Below are 22,914 nucleotides of genomic sequence, written 5' to 3'. Positions count from 1 at the left end.
GTCATGTATTTACTAACAAAAGTAGCTACTAGTACAAAGACTTGCTGACTACAACATTGAAATCTTTATTCTGGGGTGTTTTTTTTTTTTTTTAATGTGTTAAATCATTCGAGTCACTTTTCTATGACATTAATTTGAGGATCTGATAAAAGCATGGTAAAAGACTCTGTGTCATATGGCTTAATGTTTTCCATTTCAATAATATGGCTTAATTACAATGTAGGTATTTTTTGTTTGTTTTTTAACCAAAACCTGCAATCTGACGAGTAAATGTTTTATAGGTGGTTAATTACTAAACCATTACTCTATGCCTGTGTCTGTCATATTGTCAACTTGTGTACTCGGGTAAAATGACTAAAATGGTCTTTAACAACAAAACCCTTCTCTTCTGATGATACTGTCATTTGGTTATTTCTCAGTAAAACCACTAACGTTGTTTTAAACACAGGAAACGGCAAAGCAGCATTTATGTATCAGTATGAACGTTAGTAATGTATTTGAGCAAACATTACAAGAATCAATTATTGGTATTAAGAACCCAGATCGTTATAACCTTGTCCTTGTTTAGGACAGATTTATTTTATGAAAGTAACTGGATTCTCAATATATTGAAGTTTGAATCTCACCAATCCGTCTCTTACAGCACACCATTAACATGCGTGTCAGGCTCGAAGTGCAACCGAACCTAACACATTACACACTCTCGTATACACATTCTCCCTGTTCTGGCTCTAACCGGTGAAAAACCGCGTCGTCTACATCATCTATAATGGGATTGGTCCGTTGCGCTGTCGGTCATTGTTCGCCCCGCCCCTATTGTTTGTTTGGTTTGGTTTCATCCTGTCCTCTTTCTCTCTGTTGCGGCGGTGGGTTGGAGCCGCTGTCCCCGCACTGGCACGCTCCTCCGTTTTCATATTCATCCTCCGATTTGATCCCCCCCCCAAGCCAAATTTTTACAAATTTATCCACCCACAACAAAAGTCATCACGACCACCCCACTAAAAAGCCTCGTCATTTTAAACCAACGTGAAAAGACTTATTGCCAAGAAAAAAAGATGGCGGGGACGTCGGGGTCGGCAGTGGCCCGGCTCGAGGGCCGAGAATTTGAGTACCTGATGAAGAAGCGTTCGGTGACTATTGGCCGCAACTCGTCGCAAGGCTCGGTGGACGTGAGCATGGGCCACTCGAGCTTCATCTCCCGCAGACACCTCGAGATTTTCACCGCGGGTGAGGACGGCGCCGGCGGCGGAGACTTCTACCTGCGGTGCCTCGGCAAAAACGGGGTGTTCGTGGACGGGGTATTTCAGAGACGCGGGGCTCCTCCTCTCCAGCTTCCCCGAGTGTAAGACCAGAAATGCCTATAACAGCACTAGACCCAAATCAACCTAAACGCACGGCTAAACCCATTTTACACGGTCGCCCCGCGGGTTTTTTTGTTTTGTTTTGCGATGCAGCACGTGTCTGTTTGGACCAACACACGTCTCTCATGTTTCCTGCTAAAGCCGCAACAGCGTTGTTTAGCATGTCGGCTAACGTCCACTCGCTCCTTCGTTATCTGTTTTTAACACGAAATTTCGGCAGCACAAATCCCTCGGAACAATACACGTATCTCAAGGCTTCACGTGTTTCAGTATACGTGGTGTACATAATCAATTATTTACAGTAGAATAGATAAAAATGATTAGCTACAGGGCGATATCCTGTCCTTTAACCCTTCAAGCTCCTCATCTGTGTGCAGTTTGTCGGTATCCGATTCCTTTATTGTGTTTCCATACGAACAAATGCCGCGTCCGTGTCTTTTGTTATTAAACTTTACCTTTTTTTCTTTTCGGCTTAAATGTGCCAGACGACGGTCACGTTTGGTGATACTTTGTGTATCTAATATCGAAAGCATTTCTTGTTACAACAAAAAACAAAACCCAGCTTACTCTTACAATTCTGAGTTTTCAGGAATAAAATTTGAGATGATAAATTCAGTTTTACTTGACTTTTGACAACCTGTCTAAAATTTTATTTACAGCTTTTACATGTGTTCTTGGTTTAAAGTTTTTTTTGTTTGTTTGTTTATACCTGAGGACTTTCACAGCAGAAAGTTTTTATTTATTTATCTGATTAAAAATGTCGAACATAGAGTAAAAAAAAAACATTGACGTCTGATCCGCAACAGTTTAACTACACAAAATGTTATTTAGTCCATGTTTCAAATTTTTTGACCGTGCAAAGCTTTTGTTTTGAGTCGCATGAAGCATTCTAAATGTCATGGAGTTCAAGCGAGGTCTATGAAGATTTAGCAGTGCTTCAAATATATCTTTGTGTTAATAAAAAAGGAACAGGCCTTATGTAAGCTGGTCATGTTGGTATCCATATATAAACTACAGATGCTTGTGGTTTCTATTACTGCCTTGCAATTGGGCCTGTGCCTTGTTTACTTCTCTGCTACCTCAAGTCTTGATGATACAAAGGGTTAAGCTTATTTTTTAAATATCAGATCAATGGTTTATATTGTCATTGCAAAATACACTATTCACTACAATTACTATTCTAAAACTATTATACTAAAACTATTCTCTTTAGAGACTATGTTCAAATAACCCATGAATGTTGTCCTCTTTTCTCTTAAAGGTGCACATTTCGGTTTCCCAGCACAAACATCAAGATCACGTTCACTGCCCTGTCAAGCAACAAGAAGGATAAGAAGAACGCCGCAGAGTCACCCGTGAAAGCCGTCCAGCCCCAGATCTCTCCCCTGACCATCAACATTCCAGATAACATTGCCCACCTGATGAGTCCTCTTCCCTCTCCCACAGGGACAATCAGGTACATAATCACCTCCATATTCATATTCAGCACCTATTTCTGTGGAAGAAAATCCTGGTATTTTATATGCGTTTGATCATTTTCAAGTGCAGGTGATTGTAAAGTACAGCTCTACTGTTAAGTACCGCAAAGCGTTAGTAGAATTAGAGAGCGTGAGTCTGAACCTGTCCGCAGCATTTTCAGAATTTGCTCGTTTAGTGGATATGCTTTTTAACATGCGTTATGAAAAGTGAACCAAATTCAGGTTGTATTTTGGTTTTTCGGATGTTAAGATTCATGTGATTCTGAGCGTTGTTAAATATTTCTGAAGGGTTGATTTATAAGCCAGAACCAGTGACATGTGTGCAAACATCTGTTTTAGCTGTAACAATGATTATTTCGGAACCCTCGCTACAGTGATATCGGATGCACTTGAAAATTATGCTTTTCTGCTGTTTTCTTCAAAAATCTGTAGCACCAAAGTATGAATTCACCTAGTAGAATATAATTGACTGAAAGGGAAAGGGCCCGGGTTGTGAGAGATGCTCGTTTGCATCTGTTAGCGCATACCTTTTACTTAATGTTTATTTTACTTTAGGTAAATTTTGACATGAATTCACAAGCCTCAGTCTCGCTATACTACAAACAAAGTGGATGAGACTGTGGTTACTTTGGTAAAAGTTTTTATTATTAAGCAGCAGACAAAGAACAATTACCTCGCTGTTATTTCTGTTACTTGCCTTGTCTATGGATATGCTCACACACCCATGTGTGTCTGAGTGCTAGGATTTTTTTGGTACTAAGTTTGAATTTCAGAGGAAAATCCTCATTGAGTCTGCTTTTGGGAGTGGGAACAGTCATCAATGAGAACATTCAATGCAGCCTTTTCCTTATTCAGGAACCTGAGGTTGAGCTGTTGATGTAAACACGAACGTATTTCAAGTGTTATTCACGCAATCGGTCCAGTATTTAGACAGTTGGCTTTGCAGCTGTTTGTTATTAGAGAGGAACGTCCATGTGTAGTCACGGTTCCTGCACAAAATGGGAATCTTAATTTTAAGCTTAAACTGGTTTTATTAAAGCTGTGAATAAATCAACATAAATCATACAATTTGTGCACAATTAAGAAGAAAGCAGTAAATATGTTAGATAAGGCATGTGATGGTCTACATTTTTTACACCATGTTATGAGTCAGCAATTGCAAACTGACCTATATTTTATGTTTATACAATTTATTTAATGGAGCGGTGATTAAATCTCTAATGCATTTGTGTTGTTGGTAAAGAAAATACCAGTAAAACTACAATTTGAGTACAGCAGACATAGTCATGTTATCAGATTTTTTTTTTAAATACATGCTTTATGTCTGTGTTGCCCTTCTAAATGTCAAGTAACCTTTTTAATCCCTCACTTTTTTCTTTTCTTCCTTCCTTTTTATCCCAAATTACAGTTGTAGAATTTCATGTGCGAATTTTGAAATCCAAAAGAAATTAAATAAGTTCAGTTGCAAATCATCTTAAACAGCAAGCTGATGAACTGGAATTCCTAAAAAGAATTGATCAATTATTAATTATACCTACTGATAGGAAATAGAATCACAGACAAATATACATTATTGAGAAGTCAAACTCTATCTCAAATAGGGCTAATCTACTGCCTTTTATTGTTTTTTGTTGTTTTTTTTTTTTTTACCTCTCATGTTCTTCTTTAATTATTTCCTATTCAATTAAAGCAATTATTATTCATTATCCCTGCATTATATGTTGGTCCAGAGGGTTTTGGGGCTCACCTTAACGGTTAATGTACACGGTTAGAGCAATGTGATGTGTCCCTGTCAACCCTGTTGTTTTTGCTTGGTGAGTGGCTGCTGATTTGGGAAGCGATCTGAATGCATCTAGATGATCCTATGCTCTCATCACTGTCTATGTCATTTTAAGGCAAGACTGCATATACAGTAATCCCTCGCCACTTCGCGGTTCAAGTTTCATGGTTCAAGTTTCGCGGCCTCAGTGCATCGCTGATTTTTTTCATTGAAAAATAAAACTAAAAACGCGATTTCCCAGGATGCCAGACAAAGAGAGAAACTCTCTTGGAGGCTTTGTACATACCCATGGGCACTCAGACAAGACACATGATTGGTTCCCGGCGCGAGATCTGAGCTGATTGGCTGCGCATCATTGCATCCTCTCCCAGCTTCTTCCCTTGTTGTATCTCGCCACTCTCGTTCACGCTGTCAACTGTGTCTCGCGTATTGTGTTCAAAATTAACTTTTTGTTAAGCCCTTACAATGCCTCCTAAGCGCCGTGCCCCACGAAAGATTCCTCTACTGAGCTGAAGAGAAAGATGATGACCATCAGTGAAAAGGTCAAACTTAGGGCCAATCCTACTTCACGGATTTTCACCTTTCGTGAGGGGTTCCGGTCCCCATTAACCGCGAGGGATCACTGTATTTTCAGAAATGTCAGGACACTATAATGAAAAACGACTGCCTTTATTGCTTAACGGGATTGGAAAGCTCTTTTTTTTTTTTTTTTTTTTTTTGTAGATGTTATTCCCTTGCACCGGTCTTATGAAAATGAATAAGTAAAATATAAAACACACCAAAGTGTGGGATTTAGTAATTAGTGTGTAATAATGCTGTGTAATTCTTTATATAGTTTATACAGAAAGCACAGAATGTGTTTGTAGAAGATGAAGGAACCGTTTTAACGTGGTCAGGGATGCTGTGGTCTGGAGCCTCGCCCAGGAACACCAGGAGGCAGGGGCACACCCTAGATGTGATGCCAGTCCATCACATGGCACCATGCTCACACACACTCTTACACACTCACATGCTCGCACACCTATGGGCTGTGCATATTGGTATCTGTACATATTTGTAATTAAAATCTTGGAGTTTACAGCATGTTACACATTCAAACGGATGAAAGAATTTCCTTGTTTGCTTTGCTAACAATATTAACAAAGCATTTATTTTGTATAGTAAATCTCATCACTTATCAGATTATTTTTTGCCAGTGTACACTCAAGGCGCTAGATCTAATAAAACACAAAACAAATCTGTTGCTGGACAACTGATGCTGTTTTTCAAGGATGTTTGAGGTTATAGATTAGGATTTTTTTCATATCAGTTGAATTTCTGTGCTGCTGCATACTCTTCAGAGAATCAAAAGCTTTGGTTTATCTCGGATATGACAAATAAGCTTAAAGTACACACACGATCGTCTTCTAAACTGGAGACCCATCCCAGGTACAAACTGGCCAACTTTATCAAATATTGCCCTTTTTAAGCCTAAATCCAGAGCTGGCAGAAGGTAACGACACACTGCCTGAATTTATGAATACTAATGTCCACTGTTTTACTTTTATTGATTTCAGAAAAATTAACTAATCTAGTTTTATTAGAGCTTGAAGTGCAGAAGGCTCTTTCCAGGACAATGGCTGGGAAGCTGCCCAAAAAGACATTGTTTCTCGCAGAACAGTTTACCTCTGTTCTCGTGGACATTTATAATCCATTATTTAAACAACGCTATGTACCTTGTACTTTTAGGATATCTCAGGGTTGTTGTTTTTTTTTTTGCCTATAACGTAAATTTTGTTTACTGCTACCAAAACATTTTTCGACAATTTAACGACTGGTATTGGATTGAATGAAAGCCCATATCTCGCTTTGCTTCTATATCAGCAGAAGATGTAGTTTATTAGATGACTGCTTTGCATATAATGCAGTCATTCCCTCAATAATTATCATACAGGTGAACATTGTTGATATGCTGTCTCATAAACATGAACCAGCCCAGGTCTGGATTGTTTTGGTACTTTTGATTTGCACAGCACTGTTTGACAACAATTTGATGAAGATTATAAGATAGCTTTGTTTCTGATTTACATGGCAGTAGTCAGTACTCGTTATCTCAGCTGACTAACCTGATTCGATAAAAGAGCTCCCGGACCTGGCAAAGTAGATACAGACCAATCGCTAAGTTCGAAATGTGACCAACCCAGACATGGTTATAGATTTCTGTAGTAAGTACTCACCTCAATCCCCCATTACAATAATTATGTCCAAATAAAGAAAATTTATATGTTGTACCTGATGATCACAGCACACAACATTTCTGAAACTTGTTTAATTTGAAGTCACTTCAATTCACTTCACTTCAATTCTCTCTGAAGGCAGATAATTTATTATAGATTCATTTATAGTGTTTTAAGAAACATGAACACATTGTGCTGTGTGATCTTCACTGTATAATATCGCATATCTCCGTATAGGTGCAAATGTTCTCAGGGTTTTTGGAGAGAGTGTAAATAAGTGTATATTTTTAAACGTTTCTTTGGATTTTGTTATGCGTTGATTATGTCCTACTTTTGACTATTATAAAATCACATTTTAATATCAATGGACTCTTGCATCTCTTTAGGCTTTATACCCGTTACACTGTTACCTTTTACAGATCTGAACATATTTGGTTACATTTGGGTCACCGCTTAATGAAGATTAAAGGGCATTATGCTAGTATTATATACTGATGGATACTGTACATGTCATTGGAACGGCTAATTCTGTTCTAGCTCCTGGCTGTGGCCCTGCACCTTATATACATTGTGGTTTTTAAAGAGGTGATTTACTGCTGCTCTGGTATTGCCAAGCTATTAATGCACTACAGTACTGTATTTATGGACTTACTTTAGCTTCTTTACCTGTTCCATTTGGCTGCATTACAGATTTTACGTGAAAGACTATCAGCTTGAAGTGACAGTACTGTACAGCCCATTGGTAGTTATTCCTCAGCACCAAAAGCACCTATTTCACACAGAATGAGACATTTGTTTGTATGAGTTTTATTCTGTGTTTGTTTTGCTTAGCCAAGAAGTCAGCTTGGTTGAATGACCTTCTTAAAATACACTGGCCTGGCTGTAGTTTCACTGATATTTAATATGACTTTAATATGGCACTTCTATTCTAGACAAAAACAAGCTAGTGTTTGTGACACGACTCCCTGTATGTTGTGTTAGAATATTAGGAACTGTTGCATAAATAAAATGGGGCAAATTTAAAGGAATAATCCTGTGTTGGAATTGATAAAATCGGGAATGTTAATTGTTTTTTTTTAATGGACATTTTGAGAGAGAATTATTGTACGTGATAAATGTGACAAGTTATTTACAAACATTGTTCGCTTGTGTCCTTTAATGTGGCTTGATGAATCAGACTGCTGCTGATATACCTGGCTAGGAGACTAACACAAACTAACACTTGACACAAAATGTCAACAAATATTTAAGTTTAGGTTTAGAGGAGCAGTTCAGTCAAACAGGTTTGCAGTGCTACTTGCAAATTGAACTAAAAATTACCAGCAAACCGACGAAGATATTCTTTCTCGGCGGGTCTGTCTTTATTACACAGCAGGATGTCTGTTGGTGTCTGAAAATGTTGCCTACCCAGGCAGCTCACTGTTAAGATTACAAAGGTTTGAGTGTGGATAGTAGGAGCAGGAGAAATTCTGGAGACTGCCTAAAAATCATGTCAGTCTGCCTCAAAGTGTATTAAAGGTGACACATTGCCTTGGTAAACAATGTGGCTTGGTAAACAATTCTTTAAGGCAGAAATCCAGGACAATGTATTTGTTTATCTGGTTCAATCTTCAGCACATGAAAACAGACTGGAACAGATGACAACTGCTGTACAGTCATCAAATGTCATCTATTCAGTATACTACTGCATTTAAAATGACAATGGCAACCAGATGTGCAGCTATGCCTAAATACCTTGGATTCTATATGGACAAAATGCAAGTCATGTTGGTAATTTGCAGCTACAGGACATAATACATTTTAAGAGCTCTGTTAAGAGTGTGTGCATTTTTTTTTTAAAAATCTTTCTCTTGTTCTGTTGTCTTGTGTTTCCTAAGTGCTGCAAACTCATGTCCATCCAGTCCTCGAGGAGCAGGACTGTCCAGTTACAGAGTAGGACGTGGGCTCACAGCAGAGCTCATAGGGGATAACTCGCAGTCTGAAAACGACAAAGAAGCCTCTGGAGGAGACAGTCCGAAGGTATGACCATTCAGAATCAAATTTTGTTCAACTTCTTAGTTAAGTTTGACCAGCTGTAAAAGATTAGTGCTTGGTCTCACAGATTGTGGATGATGACTAACATCTGCATGTTTGAATAATACATTTAGAGATATTAGTATGAATTTCCAGAAAAATGGGGGGTTTAGGACAAAGATTTTTCACTCCCTGAATATTTTATTGATGACAAACTTGACACCATTGACAAGACTTTTGTTGTGATTGATAGCTATACTCATGGCTGCTGCATGTGACTCGAGGGCCTTCGCTGAATGAATGTTGTGGTGATGCCAGATGACGTGTATTGGCTCAAATCTGCAGCAATGATGAAAAATTCCAAGCGCCTTCAAATATTGCAGCATTTGCTTGATTCAAATCCTTACTTCAAACCACATTGTAACAAACACGCTCCTAGTTTTCAGCAATAATCTGATCAGTTGAGGTGAAACAGATTTCTTGTAAATTTTGAATACAGTGAATAAAAGCCATAGCCCGAATGTGATAGTTTCTACTGATTTAAACTATTCAGAGTTACAGTATAGTAACTGAAAATGACTGTGTTGCTTTGATGTACATTCAGACCTTTAATAACATATAAGGAAACAAAATGAAGCTTTCTCTGGTGTCACTCTGGGTTGTCTGACTTTTATTTGCTGTGAGCTAGCAGTGCTTTCAGTCACAAAGCTCTATCTAGCCTTCGATGTTTTTTTAACCTCGTGCTTTCCACTACCAGATATGAAGTTCCCAATTGCCATGGTGATTTCTCTAGCCTGGATTGAATTACACTGTAAGGTTTCGTTTCACCAATCAATGCCCACGAGTCTCTTATCTTGTCAGGATGCCAAAATGCTCCCATATGCTCGACTGTGGTAAGATCTGGAATTCACCATAGGCATGCTGTTTGTCCTGAGATAGTACACCAGTGTGGCCTGGAAAAAAGAAGTTGCTTAGCAGAAACCCCTATAGTCATTCCTGATTGACTATAAAGAGAATGTGTAGAGAAGCTTTTGTGCAAGTTTAAATTTTAATTTCATTTCACTTAATTATAAGCAGTATAGTATAACACAAAGCCTGTTTCTTATTCTGCCTATTGATTGCATTTTATACATACACGTATTAAATCAACAGCCCAATTGAATGATAAGTGGGTAGCTATACCGAAGATGATCATTACCCAGTTTACACTGAAAGGAAGAAATGTAAATTCACCAATATTTTATACTTTGTAATGTATACAATGTGTGTGAACAAGACTAATGTTGGTCGAATTCAATGTCGTCACAGATTTAAGTTCCCTGCAGATTTAAACATTTACTGATCCCGTTTTAAACATAATCTGGTTTTGCCTCATACAGAATCAGATGTACAATTACGTCATTTCTTTTTAAAGGTTTCACACTGCAGTAACTCACTGGATACTTGTTATAAACAATATAATCTTCAATATTGGAGTTTTCAGCCGAACTCTGATGCAATTTCGTCTGTTTTCATAGAAAAATGTCATAATGAAATTTGCAATTGCATCATTGGTTTCATCAAAGAATACAAAGCTGTTTACCACATGGTGTGCATTAGAATGCAGTGTTTCTGCAGCAGAACCGTGTACAGGCACCTTGAGACACAGAGACTAATGCAAAATTCATTCTAATTACTCCCTGCTTTAAAAGACTTTTTCAGTATACTTTCATTACCAAACAAAAATATGATTTTTGTGTGTACAACAGGATGACTCCAAACCACCCTATTCGTATGCACAACTGATCGTCCAAGCGATTACCATGGCTCCAGATAAACAGCTCACTCTGAATGGAATTTACACCCACATCACTAAAAACTACCCATACTACAGAACTGCAGACAAGGGCTGGCAGGTTAGCATTTACTGACCTTTTGCCAAATTTTCTTTTAAAATGTGATGTTCAATCTTGTTGTTCAGAAGAGTATAGATAACACTAATTGTCTCCTCTTTTGTTTTGTTTTTCTTCCCAGAATTCTATTCGCCACAATCTGTCCTTAAACCGCTACTTTATCAAAGTGCCCAGATCTCAAGAAGAGCCCGGCAAAGGCTCGTTCTGGAGGATAGACCCCTCCACAGAGGGAAAGCTGATGGATCAGGCTTTTCGCAAAAGAAGGCCTCGTGGTGTTCCCTGCTTCAGGACCCCTCTTGGCCCTCAGTCCTCCCGGTATTTAAAGCCACAGGCCTCTGAAGCTCACTCTTCATTTATCATGAATTAAAATGCTTTATTTTATTTCAAGGCATCTTATTTTCAATATTGTCTGTTCCAGGAGTGCCCCAGCCTCTCCTAACCACACGGGGGCACTGTCAGCCCATTCTAGTGGTGTACAGACTCCGGACAGCCTGTCACGAGAAGGCTCTCCTGTTCCCACTGACCCCGATCCTTCCCCTGCCTCTGCTCCTGCTCCAGCTGTTGCAGTTCAGCCCAAACTAGCAGTCATCCAAGAGGCTCGCTTTGCACAGAACACACCAGGTACGTCTGAAGCAAAGAGTAGAAATAGCCAAAACAGGTTTTTCTGACGATATACTTTGTCTAGCATGTCTACTATAAGAAAATGTATTTCCTTTAACCTTTGTGGAATTTTTTTATCAACTTGCCTAGACTTTCTACAAATAATTATAATGGGTAAATAAGCAGGTTTCCTAAATGTGGCTGTAAAAATAGCTATGAATAAAGGCAGGTATAAAGATAGAAACACATGTAAGAGGAAAGTGCTCACTTACAGGATGACTGGCATGGTATGGAATATAATGTGATTGGGATATGAATCTGTTGCACCATGCACACATGAAGACATCACACACTTATTCACACAAGCCGGAAATTTAGTGTAGCTATTTTGATACAACTCTAGGGGACACAGCAAAAACGTGCTGAAACTCCTCAGAGGCAATCACCTAATCTTAGGTGTGAGGTTGCAACACTGTCATAGTATTGGCTGGTGTTATTGATAGTCCCCCTTTTTCCAATTTGTAATAAAAAAAAAAGGCAGCAGATAAGAAAAACAGTTTGGATTTTATTTTGTCAAGTATTAAAAAAAGATTAGAGGTTATTAGGCAGTTTTGTTCCAAATTGAAGCATAGAGCTCAAGTTGATGCTGCTTCTCTCACAGGCTCTCCAGTCTCCAGCCAGCCCGTGCTGATCACCGTCCAGCAGCAGCTCCCACAGAGCCTCAAACCAGTGAGCTATGCTGTGGCTGCACCAGTCACCACATCCACCTCCCAGCAGCCTATCATGCAGACCCTCCATGTGGTGCACCAGATCCCTGCCGTCTCAGTGACTGCCGTTACAGGTTTCGCTACAGCCAATGCACGCAAAGCAGAAGAGAAAATTGTGTGCAAAACAGAACCACAAGAGAATGGGGATCACAAAGAGGTCAAAGGTGAGCACATGAATTTTGATATCATGTTTCATGTAAATTGGCATTCAAATTGTTTTTAAGTGCTAAACAATGCAAGTTCCATCATTTCCTCTATTTTTTCTTTCCCAGTGAAAGTAGAACCTGTGCCTGCCATCACAACTGCCTCTATAGGTGCAGCTACTCGTGTCCTTCAGACGTCTGCAGCCACTCCCATACAGACAGTTACTATAGTGCAGCAGGCACCACTGGGACAGCATCAGCTTCCTGTTAAGGCCATCACACAAAACGGCACGCATGTTGTGGCTGCCATTCAAGGATCAACAAACACTGGTAAGGAACCTCCACATGTTTTGAAAAGCTGTTTCAACGAATTAATTACTAAAAAAGACACACATTGTGTTTTGGATGGAAAAATCTTTGCACATGCTCAGATATAGGCTCTGAAAAATCATGAACCAAGCTGTTTTTTGTTTTAAATAATCTCTCTCAATCAAGTATGTTCTAGCCTTTTAAACTCTGATTACATCCCAGAGTGAAAAGTGAGAGGTTCTTAAGGTATTACCATTTCAGTTTGGTGGATAGCTGTAACATCATCAAATAAACATCTTTAGGCAAACTGAATGTTTTCACTGCTGTTTGTTAAACTAGCTAATTACACAGCATGATCACTGCAGGTGGAAACAGCCTAGGAAAGATTAACAAAAAAACAGTTTGCATCATTTTGTTAAAATAACAGATGCCAAACAGGTATTATTGGCAGAAACTGTTAAAGAAAAAAAATAAATTATTTTATCATTAGAAGCTCTGACCAACATTTGAATTATTTTCTTTGCTTGAGGATATGCCTAAGCACTTGGAGAAAGGAGTAATATTACACACAGCTGGTAGTGAGAATAGATTTACATGATTACTACCTCAACTATGAGCTCTGTGTTTAGAACCATTGGCTGAAAATGTTCTCTACAACATCTGATAAAGTACTGCAAAATAATAAAGAACAATCGGTTTCTCCAGTGTTTTGCAATCAGAGAAATGAAAGCAAATTCTAGCAAACGCCACAATATTTAAATATACAGTTTCACATCATAACATAAATTCGCTAAACAAAAAGCAATCATAGAAAGTCCGTACATGTGTCCTTACTGGCAGGAGCTTACAAGAAGAATCCTGTGCTTGCAGTTTCATTGATTTAAGTAGTTTTTTTTAAAGCAAAAATTTTTAAACTTTTTTTTCACAATCACAAAAAAATGTTCAACCCTGGAGGGACTGTATAATAAAAATGGCACATTATAAAAATATGGACATTTTAACTTTATTTTTTTAAATAAATGTTTGTTTGTATTATTTTCTTTTTCACCCAGTAGCCAGTCCTCTTCACATGCTGGCCACTCACGCCTCTGCATCAGCTTGTTTGCCCACCAAAAGGCAGAACGGTGACCAGTCCGAGCAGCCTGACCCCAAACGGCTCAAGGCTGATAACGGAGGGGACACGGGGGCCGTTCCCGCCGCAGCAGAGAGGGACACCACCAATTAGAGCTGCCACATCACTTTCCTTTAACCTCACGAGCCCTTCTTAGTTGAGACCACACTCACCATAAAACCCACGTTATCTGTTGTTCAGTCTAAGGTGCCAAACTGGAAAGTGAGAAGCAAATTGGCAGAGAGAAGTAATTTCAAGATGGCACAGACACGTGCAGAGTTGAAGAAAGACGTGATGAGTTTGTGAGGAAGACAACTAGAAGTGGATGACAAGAGAGTGACAGGAGACCTTTTAGCAAAATATTTAAGTACTCACTGACATATGCATACATATATTGATATAGTGTACTTAAAGCTACGAAATGTACTTTAGATCAAACTTAGCAGAAAGGTCCATGCCACCATCTCTTCTACCTCTGGGCAGAACTTGGAAGGTGAAGAGATTGCGATATGGATTTTGCGTTCTTTGGACGAATAGCTGGCAGCCTAACATGCTGGAAATATAACGAGTCCGTTTTAAACTTCAGGAAGCAGCAGGTAACATCCGAACACTCCTGTGTATGCAGGTAATTACACCATATAGGCTGATCATCTATGGTTTATCTTAACCGTAGCATAATTTTTGATGGATTTATATTGTACATGCAGTAGATCTAAATTATAGGCATCATGTCCTTTGTATCCAGCAAGTTGTTAAATATACTGAGCAAATGGTTTAAATTTAAAGAGGTCACATAAGAAATTGCCAAATATCAAATAAAAAAAGAAGTTTTTTTAAAAAAAAAGAGAGAGAGAGGTTGGTTGTTAAGCTGTGAACCTGCACACAGTGGCAACTCACTGAGTTTTCCTTTTCTTTAAATACAATTCTCTTCAGCAAAAGTAGAATGAGGAGATTTTTTTTTCCTCTATCATGGCAGCTAGCCTCGCTCAATGTCGACCTACCTAATCCAGTCCTTAGTAGATATGCAGTAATTTGTTGTACATGTGTATCTTAGGATATAATTTGTCTGTATTTATGTTCTCCACAGCACAGGTATTTAACAACAAAAACAGTGCTAAAGTGAGTTCAATGGCATTTATCACACATTTTCTCGCCTTTTTTTTTTTAATTTATTTTTTCCCCCCCAAACATATGGACTCGTACATTTATAGAAGTGAATGTAATTGCTTCCTCAAAGAAAACACTATTAATCGAGGACTTGTGTTATTTCAGTTAAAACAAATCCAAATGATGTTTCTCACCTCAAGAGCTTTTTTTTTTTCATATTTTAACAGATAACCTATAAAATAAGGAATATACTTCCATTTGTATTTCACTGAAATATTTCATCAGAGCTTGCATGAAATGTGTAGAGAGCATATACTGTACCTGAACTGGTTCCTTAGGAAGGAACCGTAAAGGAAGAGAGATTGGGGAGAATCTGCTTTGATTCGGACCACACTGCACTTAACTCATTAATGCTATTTCCTTTACTCCCTTGACCCTTTTATGTTTTCAGTATGTCCTTGGCTATGTTAACTTTGTGTTCCAGTTGACAGTTGCCCGTTATTATTATTATTATTATTTTTACGTTGTTCAAACAGCTGAAGGAGATGGCTCGAATGAGATGTATTCCACAAGAAAAAATATGTGGTAGATGTTGTTCTGCTTCAGTGGGTAAATGCATTTTTTACATAAATTAAAAGCTCCATCATTTCTGTTCTAATGGTGTGTTTCTATTATTATTATTATTATTTATTTATTTGTTTGTTTGTTTATTTATTTGCCATTGTTTTTCAACTTTCCTACAAAAGTTGAAAATGAGCTGATTATTAGGATTCTGGCCTAACCTGGAGAAGACTTATGAATGTTTTGTTCAGACAGTGCTATGAGAGCACATGATCATCTGATGGGTGCTCGCATGTATATAGCTGTGTAAATATCCTCCCCTGAGAAGCTAGACAACCTTTGATAATATATTAATAAGCATTAGTTTTACAAATATTTATAAAGTTAAAGCTTCAGAATGAGCAAATAACTGATTACAAACAACAAATGATCTTTTTGTTTGGGTTTTAAGACTTAAATTAATTAATTTTCAGCTTCATGTTAACAGAAAGTAAGCCCAATTTCAAAATGTCTACCATTACAAGTACAGTAAGTGAATGCAGGTATCAGCAAGTTAAACTCTTGAAGCATAATACACTGCTTAAAAATAAAGATGATGAATGAAGTTTTCCAGATGAAAATCTTTACTTTTTTAGGTAATAAATGCACTGAGTAATTTGTTGAACAAAATGGTGTGACAATAGTCTATTGAAGATTATTTTGGAAACCAAAATCTTCAACCCAGTGGGCTGGCTTGAAAAAAAAAATTAATTAAAACCTGATCCAACTGGACTTAATTTCATCACAGCGACTCATAATGTAAGTAAGTAGTGTGTATAGTCCCTGTATGCACTCATGACAATGTCTGTGCATGTTCCTGATGAGATGGCTAATGGTGTCCTGGAGGATCTCCTTCTAGATCTGGATCAAGGCCTCAGTAAGTTCTTGAACTGTCTGTGGTGCTACTTGGTCGCTTTGGAGGCTACATACATAATATCCCAGAGGTTCTCAGTTGAATTCAGGTCTGGGGAATGTGAGGGTCATGTCAATGGCATCAGTGCCTTCATCATCCGGAAACAGCCTACACACTCTGGCCACATGAGCCTGGGCATTGTCATACGCCAAAAGGAAACCCAGGGCCCACTGCACCAGCAGTCTGACAGAGGCTCTAAGGATTTTAACCCAGCATCTAAAAGCACATGTATGTCTGTGCCAGTCTCCAACGATATTTCTTTTCAGACCATCACTGACCACTGCCAATTCTGTCATTTTGGTTTAAATTGAAGGTAGCATAATGCTCTCCACTGCATCTCTGTCTGACAACACTGGGACATTTCCTGACTTTCTGCTTATCATGACTGGATGCATTATATGAAGCACAAAAACTGACACACTTTAAATAAAGGCCTTTGTAAAGACAAGCTAATTGGCTTTGTTTTAAGCATGATAACTTGCCAACAACCATGTGCTTCAGAGTTTTTTGCAATTTGTGTTTCCAATTATTCTCCTGGAAGGAAACGTCGACAGGCAGAGGAATTAGCGCAGTGGTCAGGAGACTGTACTCTTGACTGGAAGAATGTGAGATTAGATCCAAATGCCACAGCTGTTTTTTTATGAAGCTTTTTAACCTGTAAGTTGCTTTGCATGAATAAACAATATGTAGAGAGTAAGGAAACCAAGCAGGAACTGTTTTTTATCATGATCAAGATTTTAATTGATCCTAGTCCATCTCTAAAACACTGCACATGAATTATCTGTAGATGAGATGCCAGTCCTTCACAGTACACCATATTCCATGCTCATTCACACATTAGGGACAATTTAGCATAGCAAACCATACACTGCCATGTTTTTGAAAGGTGAGTGGAAATCATGGATATCAGCACCCTAGTCTGGACACTAATCAGTGAAGCAGTCATTTTAAGGCCTGGCTCTGTAAGTTGCAAAATCCTGAACCCTGGCACTGTAAGGCAACATTGCCACTCCTTTATGCTGCTATGCCTCTTTGTCCACTCCTTCAGATACTAGATATAATGAGTAATAATTTCTTTATGATTGCCATATACACAATTACACATTAGCTCACTGATTTCACTGACTCACTGATAAGGATTTGTTTTCTCAACTGATACAATTGTGTTCATAGTAGAAAAGTACATACAGTATGATTCCCATCACAATAGGAAGCAGAAAACTTTAAGTATCTTGCATTTTGCAGAGAAAACCCTGAAGGCATCAGTGGCTAGTTTTCCTGTTACACTCTCATCGCCATGCTGCTATGAATTATTCATTATGAGCTTTGTCTTGAGGTGGCACCTGATTTCTGCATCATCAGATTTGGTAGAGATCCAAGAAAAAGTCTAAAGCCAACCTAAAACATCAGTATTAATGTAATATTCGTTAAGCAATACAGGATATGACATGAAGCAATATTTATTACGAAATTCTGTACATAACATAAGGGTGTTATCTCTTTAAATGCTTGAATTCCCAACCATAAAATAAATACGACACTATGAAACATTATTTGGGTTATCAGGATAAATGTAGGGCATGTTTGCTGTATGTCCAGTCAGACACAATTTGATCTCACTATTCTTCTTAAATGTCCTGTTCTGGCACTGTGCAGTTGGTGGTGTCCTGTTGCCCTGCTCAGATGTGTTGGAACTGGATATCTAGACACTTGTCTAACAGGTTTGATGTGTAAAGTAAATCTGGACTGTAAGTCTCTCTCTCTCTCTCTCTCTCTCTCTCTCTCTCTCTCTCTCTCTCTCTCTCTCTCTCTCTCTCTCTCTCTCTCTCTCTCTCTCTCTCTCTCTCTCTCTCTCCCCCCCTTCTCTCTCTGTCTTTTGGGTGAAAAACAAACAAAAAACCAATACAAAAAAACAACAGGCACCTGACAAAGATGGCATGTAGAAATTTTAATGTGAGCCTTTAGTGCTTGTAAATGCAATGGTTAAAACTTACTGACTCTGCATCGGTCTTATTTATAGTATACAGAACAACCCGCAGAACAAAGCTTACACTGAGTTAGCAAGCAACATCTATGGCCGCTCATAAATTGGGCCAAAGAAATTCAAATTGTGTGGTATTAAAATATTGGTGCTGATATTGATATGCAAGTGTTGTCACACTATACAAAATCAAATATTTAGAATAAGAAATGCCAGCGGTTGGGAGAATGACAATTTGATAACAAAGCACATTCTTTCCCACAATTTCTGTGGCTTTTCTCCAATGCAGGAATTCATTCACCTGCTTTGTGTATGTAACAGGATTATCTGGAGGACGTGGGTGAAATGGATGTTTTCAAAGCAACAGGGTGTGTCTCATGGAAAACCTGTTTTATTACATGTCAGATGCCAAGATGACCAGGATATAGGTAAGGTTTCATGTAGTAACACATACATGAGAGACTTTACAGAAGTCTCAATTCAGAAAATAATTACTGAAAATAATTAATACGTTAATAAATTATTATTGAAAATAATTAAGATGGAATCAAAAGTTTCAGTTACTGGCAAATTATTTGACATATCTCCCGAGTCTTATTTATTTTGCCATTATTCTAGAAGGTACATGTGCCTTGAAATAGCAACCAAGTGTCAGTAGAACTTCAGCATTTAACCATCATTCCCATAATTTGCCATTCAGTAAAATCATAAAAATTTAAATCCCACTAGTTTCCTTACAAATAAATATTAAACTATATTAAAAGTGAATTTGGACAAAAAATATAAATACACTAAAAACTAAACATCAAATTCAGTCATTAGGCAGCAGTCATGAAATATTAAAAATGATCAAATCTGTTATATTGATTCATCTCAAATTTGAGGTTTATCTATAACTATATAAGCATCCGCCCTTACTAGTAGGTTCATACAGATCAACAGGAAAAATCATACAGGAAACCAGAAGAAAACTCAAGTTTCATGAACATGAAGCTCTGTTTAGAATGATATTAAGCTACAAAACATTTTGACTAGCCACAACAAAAGCCATTAGACATTAATGGTCATAACCTTACCAACCTCTGATCTTTTTTCTTGGAAATGGGAAATTAATTAACCCATGAAGGCTTTTTCACTGCAGAAAACTTTTTTATAAAGAACAAGCATCAACTTCAGAAAGCTTCACCATTCCAACGATTATGCATTTCGCATCTTTGTTTAATTAAAGATTTTTCAAATCTGCCAATCAAGCCATGTGAATGAATTTTTGCTATTGAAATGTTAACTGTTAATGTTATTTGAATGTGTACAATAATAATAACAACAATAATAATAAATTTATTATTATTGTTATTATTATTATTATACTTACAGCCCAAAATATTGTCACAGCAAAGGATATCTAAAGAAGGCACTTCACTGTGCAGTAATGTATATGTGACAAAAATAAAGGCTTGTGTTAACATTTCCTCATTAAATTAAGTTTGAAACTAATATTTATGTGGTTTATAATCAGCTTTAAAATTCTTTCTTTTATTTCTTAAAATAACATATTACTGATGTAGCTTAGTCAGTAATATATTTGATTTTACTCAAATATAGTCATGTTGGCAACTGTGTGCCTTCTCAGATCAAAACCCCACCACATCAATTTCTTATAAAAAATATATTTAATTATTAAGGATATGTTCACATAGACAAATATTTACATACAATCAGCCATAATAACAGTATTCTGTTTAAAGTACATAGAAAAGAAATAAGTGCAGCAGTGAGCAATGTTAAATCATCTTTCCCTGAATAAAAGCAGTTGATTTTTGTGAAAACCAGTGTTGAATTTCCAAAAGACTATTGCCACAATAAGCAACAATTTCACCTCTTATTATCTCTTATTAAAAGTTAACTTATTAACAATCTGAAAGAAATGGACACTGGTAGAAAATTAAACTGTCACAAGGTGCTCAATTGTTGTTTTTTTTGTTTGTTTGTTTGTTTTTAATCTCAGACATTTGCATTTAATTTATTATACTTAGAACAAATGCAAATGTTTTGAGTACAAAGTACAACATAACCTACATTGAATTAATAACAAATGCCCAGAAATTGCTTTAGTTTAAAATTTCAGCACACTCAAGTTCAAGTCCAGAGATGCATTCATAAGATTCAGAAATCATTCTGAAGAATGTGCACACAACTATACGAGTGCTGAATAAACAAAAGCCACTCTTTTGGAACAGGACATATGTACTGCTGGTATAGGAGGTCAACTACCTGGATCCAAACATCTGATACTGATCTGGAGGAGAGAAACCTATAGAACATGACTCTAAATCTCCACCTGCAAAGTACAGTTAATGGAACATCAAAGTTTGTTTTCATGAAGTTTTGTTGATACTGAGCTCTCATTAATTCCACATTAAAAGTTAACTTATTACTTGATCTGAAGGAAATGTAAGCTGGTAGAAAATCAAACCATAACAAGCCACTCCTAATGCCTCATTATCTAGAAATTTCAATTCCAGTTAATTCACTATTACTAAACTGTACCTTTGCCTATCATCATTGTGGAACACTCAAGGATACATCTTTTGTGTGTACCTTACACATATATTTAACATTTAAGTTACACAATTCGACTAGTTGAGTAAAAGCATTAAAAGATACATTAAATATACCTTTCTAAGTGAAATATTCATAATAATACATTCATAATAATTTGTATGCTTAAAGTTTCCACAATAGCTACAAGGAATGGCACAGGTTCCTATCCCCTTTTGCTCCCTAAATGCAACCAAAACATGGTGAAGAAGGTGTAGTAAACATTATGTCATAAAGACATCATGACAAGGCAATTCACAAACTTTAGATGCCATGTCACTTCCCTAGCATGTCAGCAGTAGAAAATGTGACTTAACACTTAACAAGAAAAACAACACAATTTCCATTTGAATTACTTAAACAAGATATGCACAGAAAATTGTTCAAAACATCAAGTTCAAGTCCAGAGATGCATTAATATGAAAGTGCTGAATAATCAGTAGCCACCCTTGTGGAACAGATGGTATGTAGTGCTGAAAGGTATACAAAAATGACTGGATCCAATCAACTGATACTGGAGAAGAGAAACCTACAGAACATAACTGTAAAACTCCAGCAATATTGGTGATCAGAGAAGTCTCTCTATTCGTCCGTTCCTCACAATCTCCAAGTCCACTGTTTTCTCACATGGTGCTGTTATGTCAACACTTTCGAAAGCTGCGTTATCGTAGCTCTCAATGCCCGAGATCTGCCACGCCGTCCTAGGTGGGATGTGAATATACACAGGTACGGACCCATTCATCAACTCTAGAGCATCAACACACTTGTTCTTCTCTCCTCTCTCCGTGGATTTGGCTCCAGTGTGCGAAAGCCTTGTGGAGAATCTGCGCGCAAATAGCGCCAAAGTGTCCAGCGTGTTTTTCTCCAAATCGTCAGAGGAGATCGTTGCGTTCCCTGTGTACCAGAGCACCCACCATACGAGGCTCAAAAACACCACGATGGAGCCCGTATAGATGAGAAAGTCGCCGTAAAAGCGGCCGTCCAGGCGCAGATCGGCGAGAGCACCGACGAGCAGCACAGCCAAGCCGACCACGTCAAAAATCACTCCAAGAACGAATAAGGGCACACAGCTCCCGATGCATGTCGGCCCCATTGCGCATGATACCGTCGCATGTAAAAAAAAAAAAAAATCGCGGAGTTTGTGCCTCTTTCAGCAGCTTGTGTTTCTTTCTCTCCCTCCTCCTGAGCAGACACCTGTTTGTTAGCCCCGCCTTGAAATGACGTCATGCACGTAAAAGCCACGCCTTTGTCCAGTGCTACATTTGGCCTACAGGAGTTTAGGCGTTAATGCTTCATACCTGTGTTGTTCTTAATAAATTAACAATGCATTTATATGATTATAACTATTCTAATGATGGACGCATATTTGTGTATTAGCTTTAAAATGGGCCATATAACACAAACCACACAGCTGATGTATTTCCTGTCATGTTTTGTTGCAGTTATTAATAATTGGTCAGCAATTCTTTTTTTTAAAATCAATTTACAGTTAAATCTAATGTTTGTGGACACCTGATCATCAATCACATATATGTTTCCCCCCCCAGGCTGTTACTACAGTACAAAGTTGGAAGCTCAAAATTAGATATCATGTCTTTGTGTGCTTCAGTATTACAGTTTCTCTTCACTAGAAATAAGATGGCAAAATCTGCTCCATATTTGGTTAGTGTGGAAGAAATTGATTGTTCTGTCCTGTAGAGCCTTGTCCTCAACCCCACAACTCATCTGTGATGAATTGGAATGGCAACTTTTCCCCAGGACTCCTTGTCAGACATCAGCACCTGACCTCACTAATGCTCCTCTGAATGGTCACAAATCCCAACAGCCACATTCCAAACTCTAGTGGAAAGCTTTTTTCCAGAAGAGTGGAGGTTATTATGACAGTAATGGAGATTATGGAATGGGATGTTCAACATGAACATTTGTGTTTTGTTAAGATGTTTACAGACCTTTGGCCATATAGTGTGAATTATAAACAGTTGTTTTCTCACCAGCCTGTGTTTTTTCTCTCCTGTGAAGCAAATGCAGCTTATTATAAATTAACC

At 37.8% G+C, this 22,914-nt stretch overlaps 2 protein-coding genes across 3 annotated transcripts; one reads left to right on the top strand and one right to left on the bottom strand.

Annotated features, from left to right (window-relative positions):
- Nucleotides 1-834: 834 nt before the first annotated feature.
- On the top strand, nucleotides 835-15,435 carry foxk2a (forkhead box K2a). 2 transcript variants are annotated; one of them, XM_047817002.1, is made up of 9 exons: nucleotides 835-1,342; nucleotides 2,623-2,817; nucleotides 8,713-8,854; nucleotides 10,597-10,743; nucleotides 10,862-11,055; nucleotides 11,159-11,361; nucleotides 12,002-12,271; nucleotides 12,380-12,580; nucleotides 13,615-15,435. In XM_047817002.1, the coding sequence occupies exons 1-9, from the start codon at nucleotides 1,056-1,058 to the stop codon at nucleotides 13,782-13,784; spliced, it is 1,809 nt and encodes a 602-aa protein (XP_047672958.1). In that variant the 5' UTR covers nucleotides 835-1,055; the 3' UTR covers nucleotides 13,785-15,435. The 2 variants fall into 2 exon arrangements, with proteins under 2 accessions (XP_047672958.1, XP_027033270.2); XM_027177469.2 differs by having other exon boundaries at nucleotides 836-1,342; nucleotides 13,612-15,435.
- Nucleotides 15,436-20,295: 4,860 nt separating this feature from the next.
- LOC113662538 (transmembrane protein 238-like) lies at nucleotides 20,296-22,072 on the bottom strand. Its single transcript, XM_047816947.1, has one exon. It carries the CDS (start codon nucleotides 21,960-21,962, stop codon nucleotides 21,438-21,440), a length of 525 nt encoding a protein of 174 aa, XP_047672903.1. The 5' UTR covers nucleotides 21,963-22,072; the 3' UTR covers nucleotides 20,296-21,437.
- Between the last annotated feature and the right edge of the window lie 842 nt (nucleotides 22,073-22,914).

The sequence above is a fragment of the Tachysurus fulvidraco genome, chromosome 8, assembly GCF_022655615.1.
Source record: "Tachysurus fulvidraco isolate hzauxx_2018 chromosome 8, HZAU_PFXX_2.0, whole genome shotgun sequence".
Lineage (NCBI taxonomy): Eukaryota > Metazoa > Chordata > Actinopteri > Siluriformes > Bagridae > Tachysurus > Tachysurus fulvidraco.
Note: the sequence above shows the minus strand (reverse complement) of the source record. Positions and strands in the feature narration are given on the sequence as shown.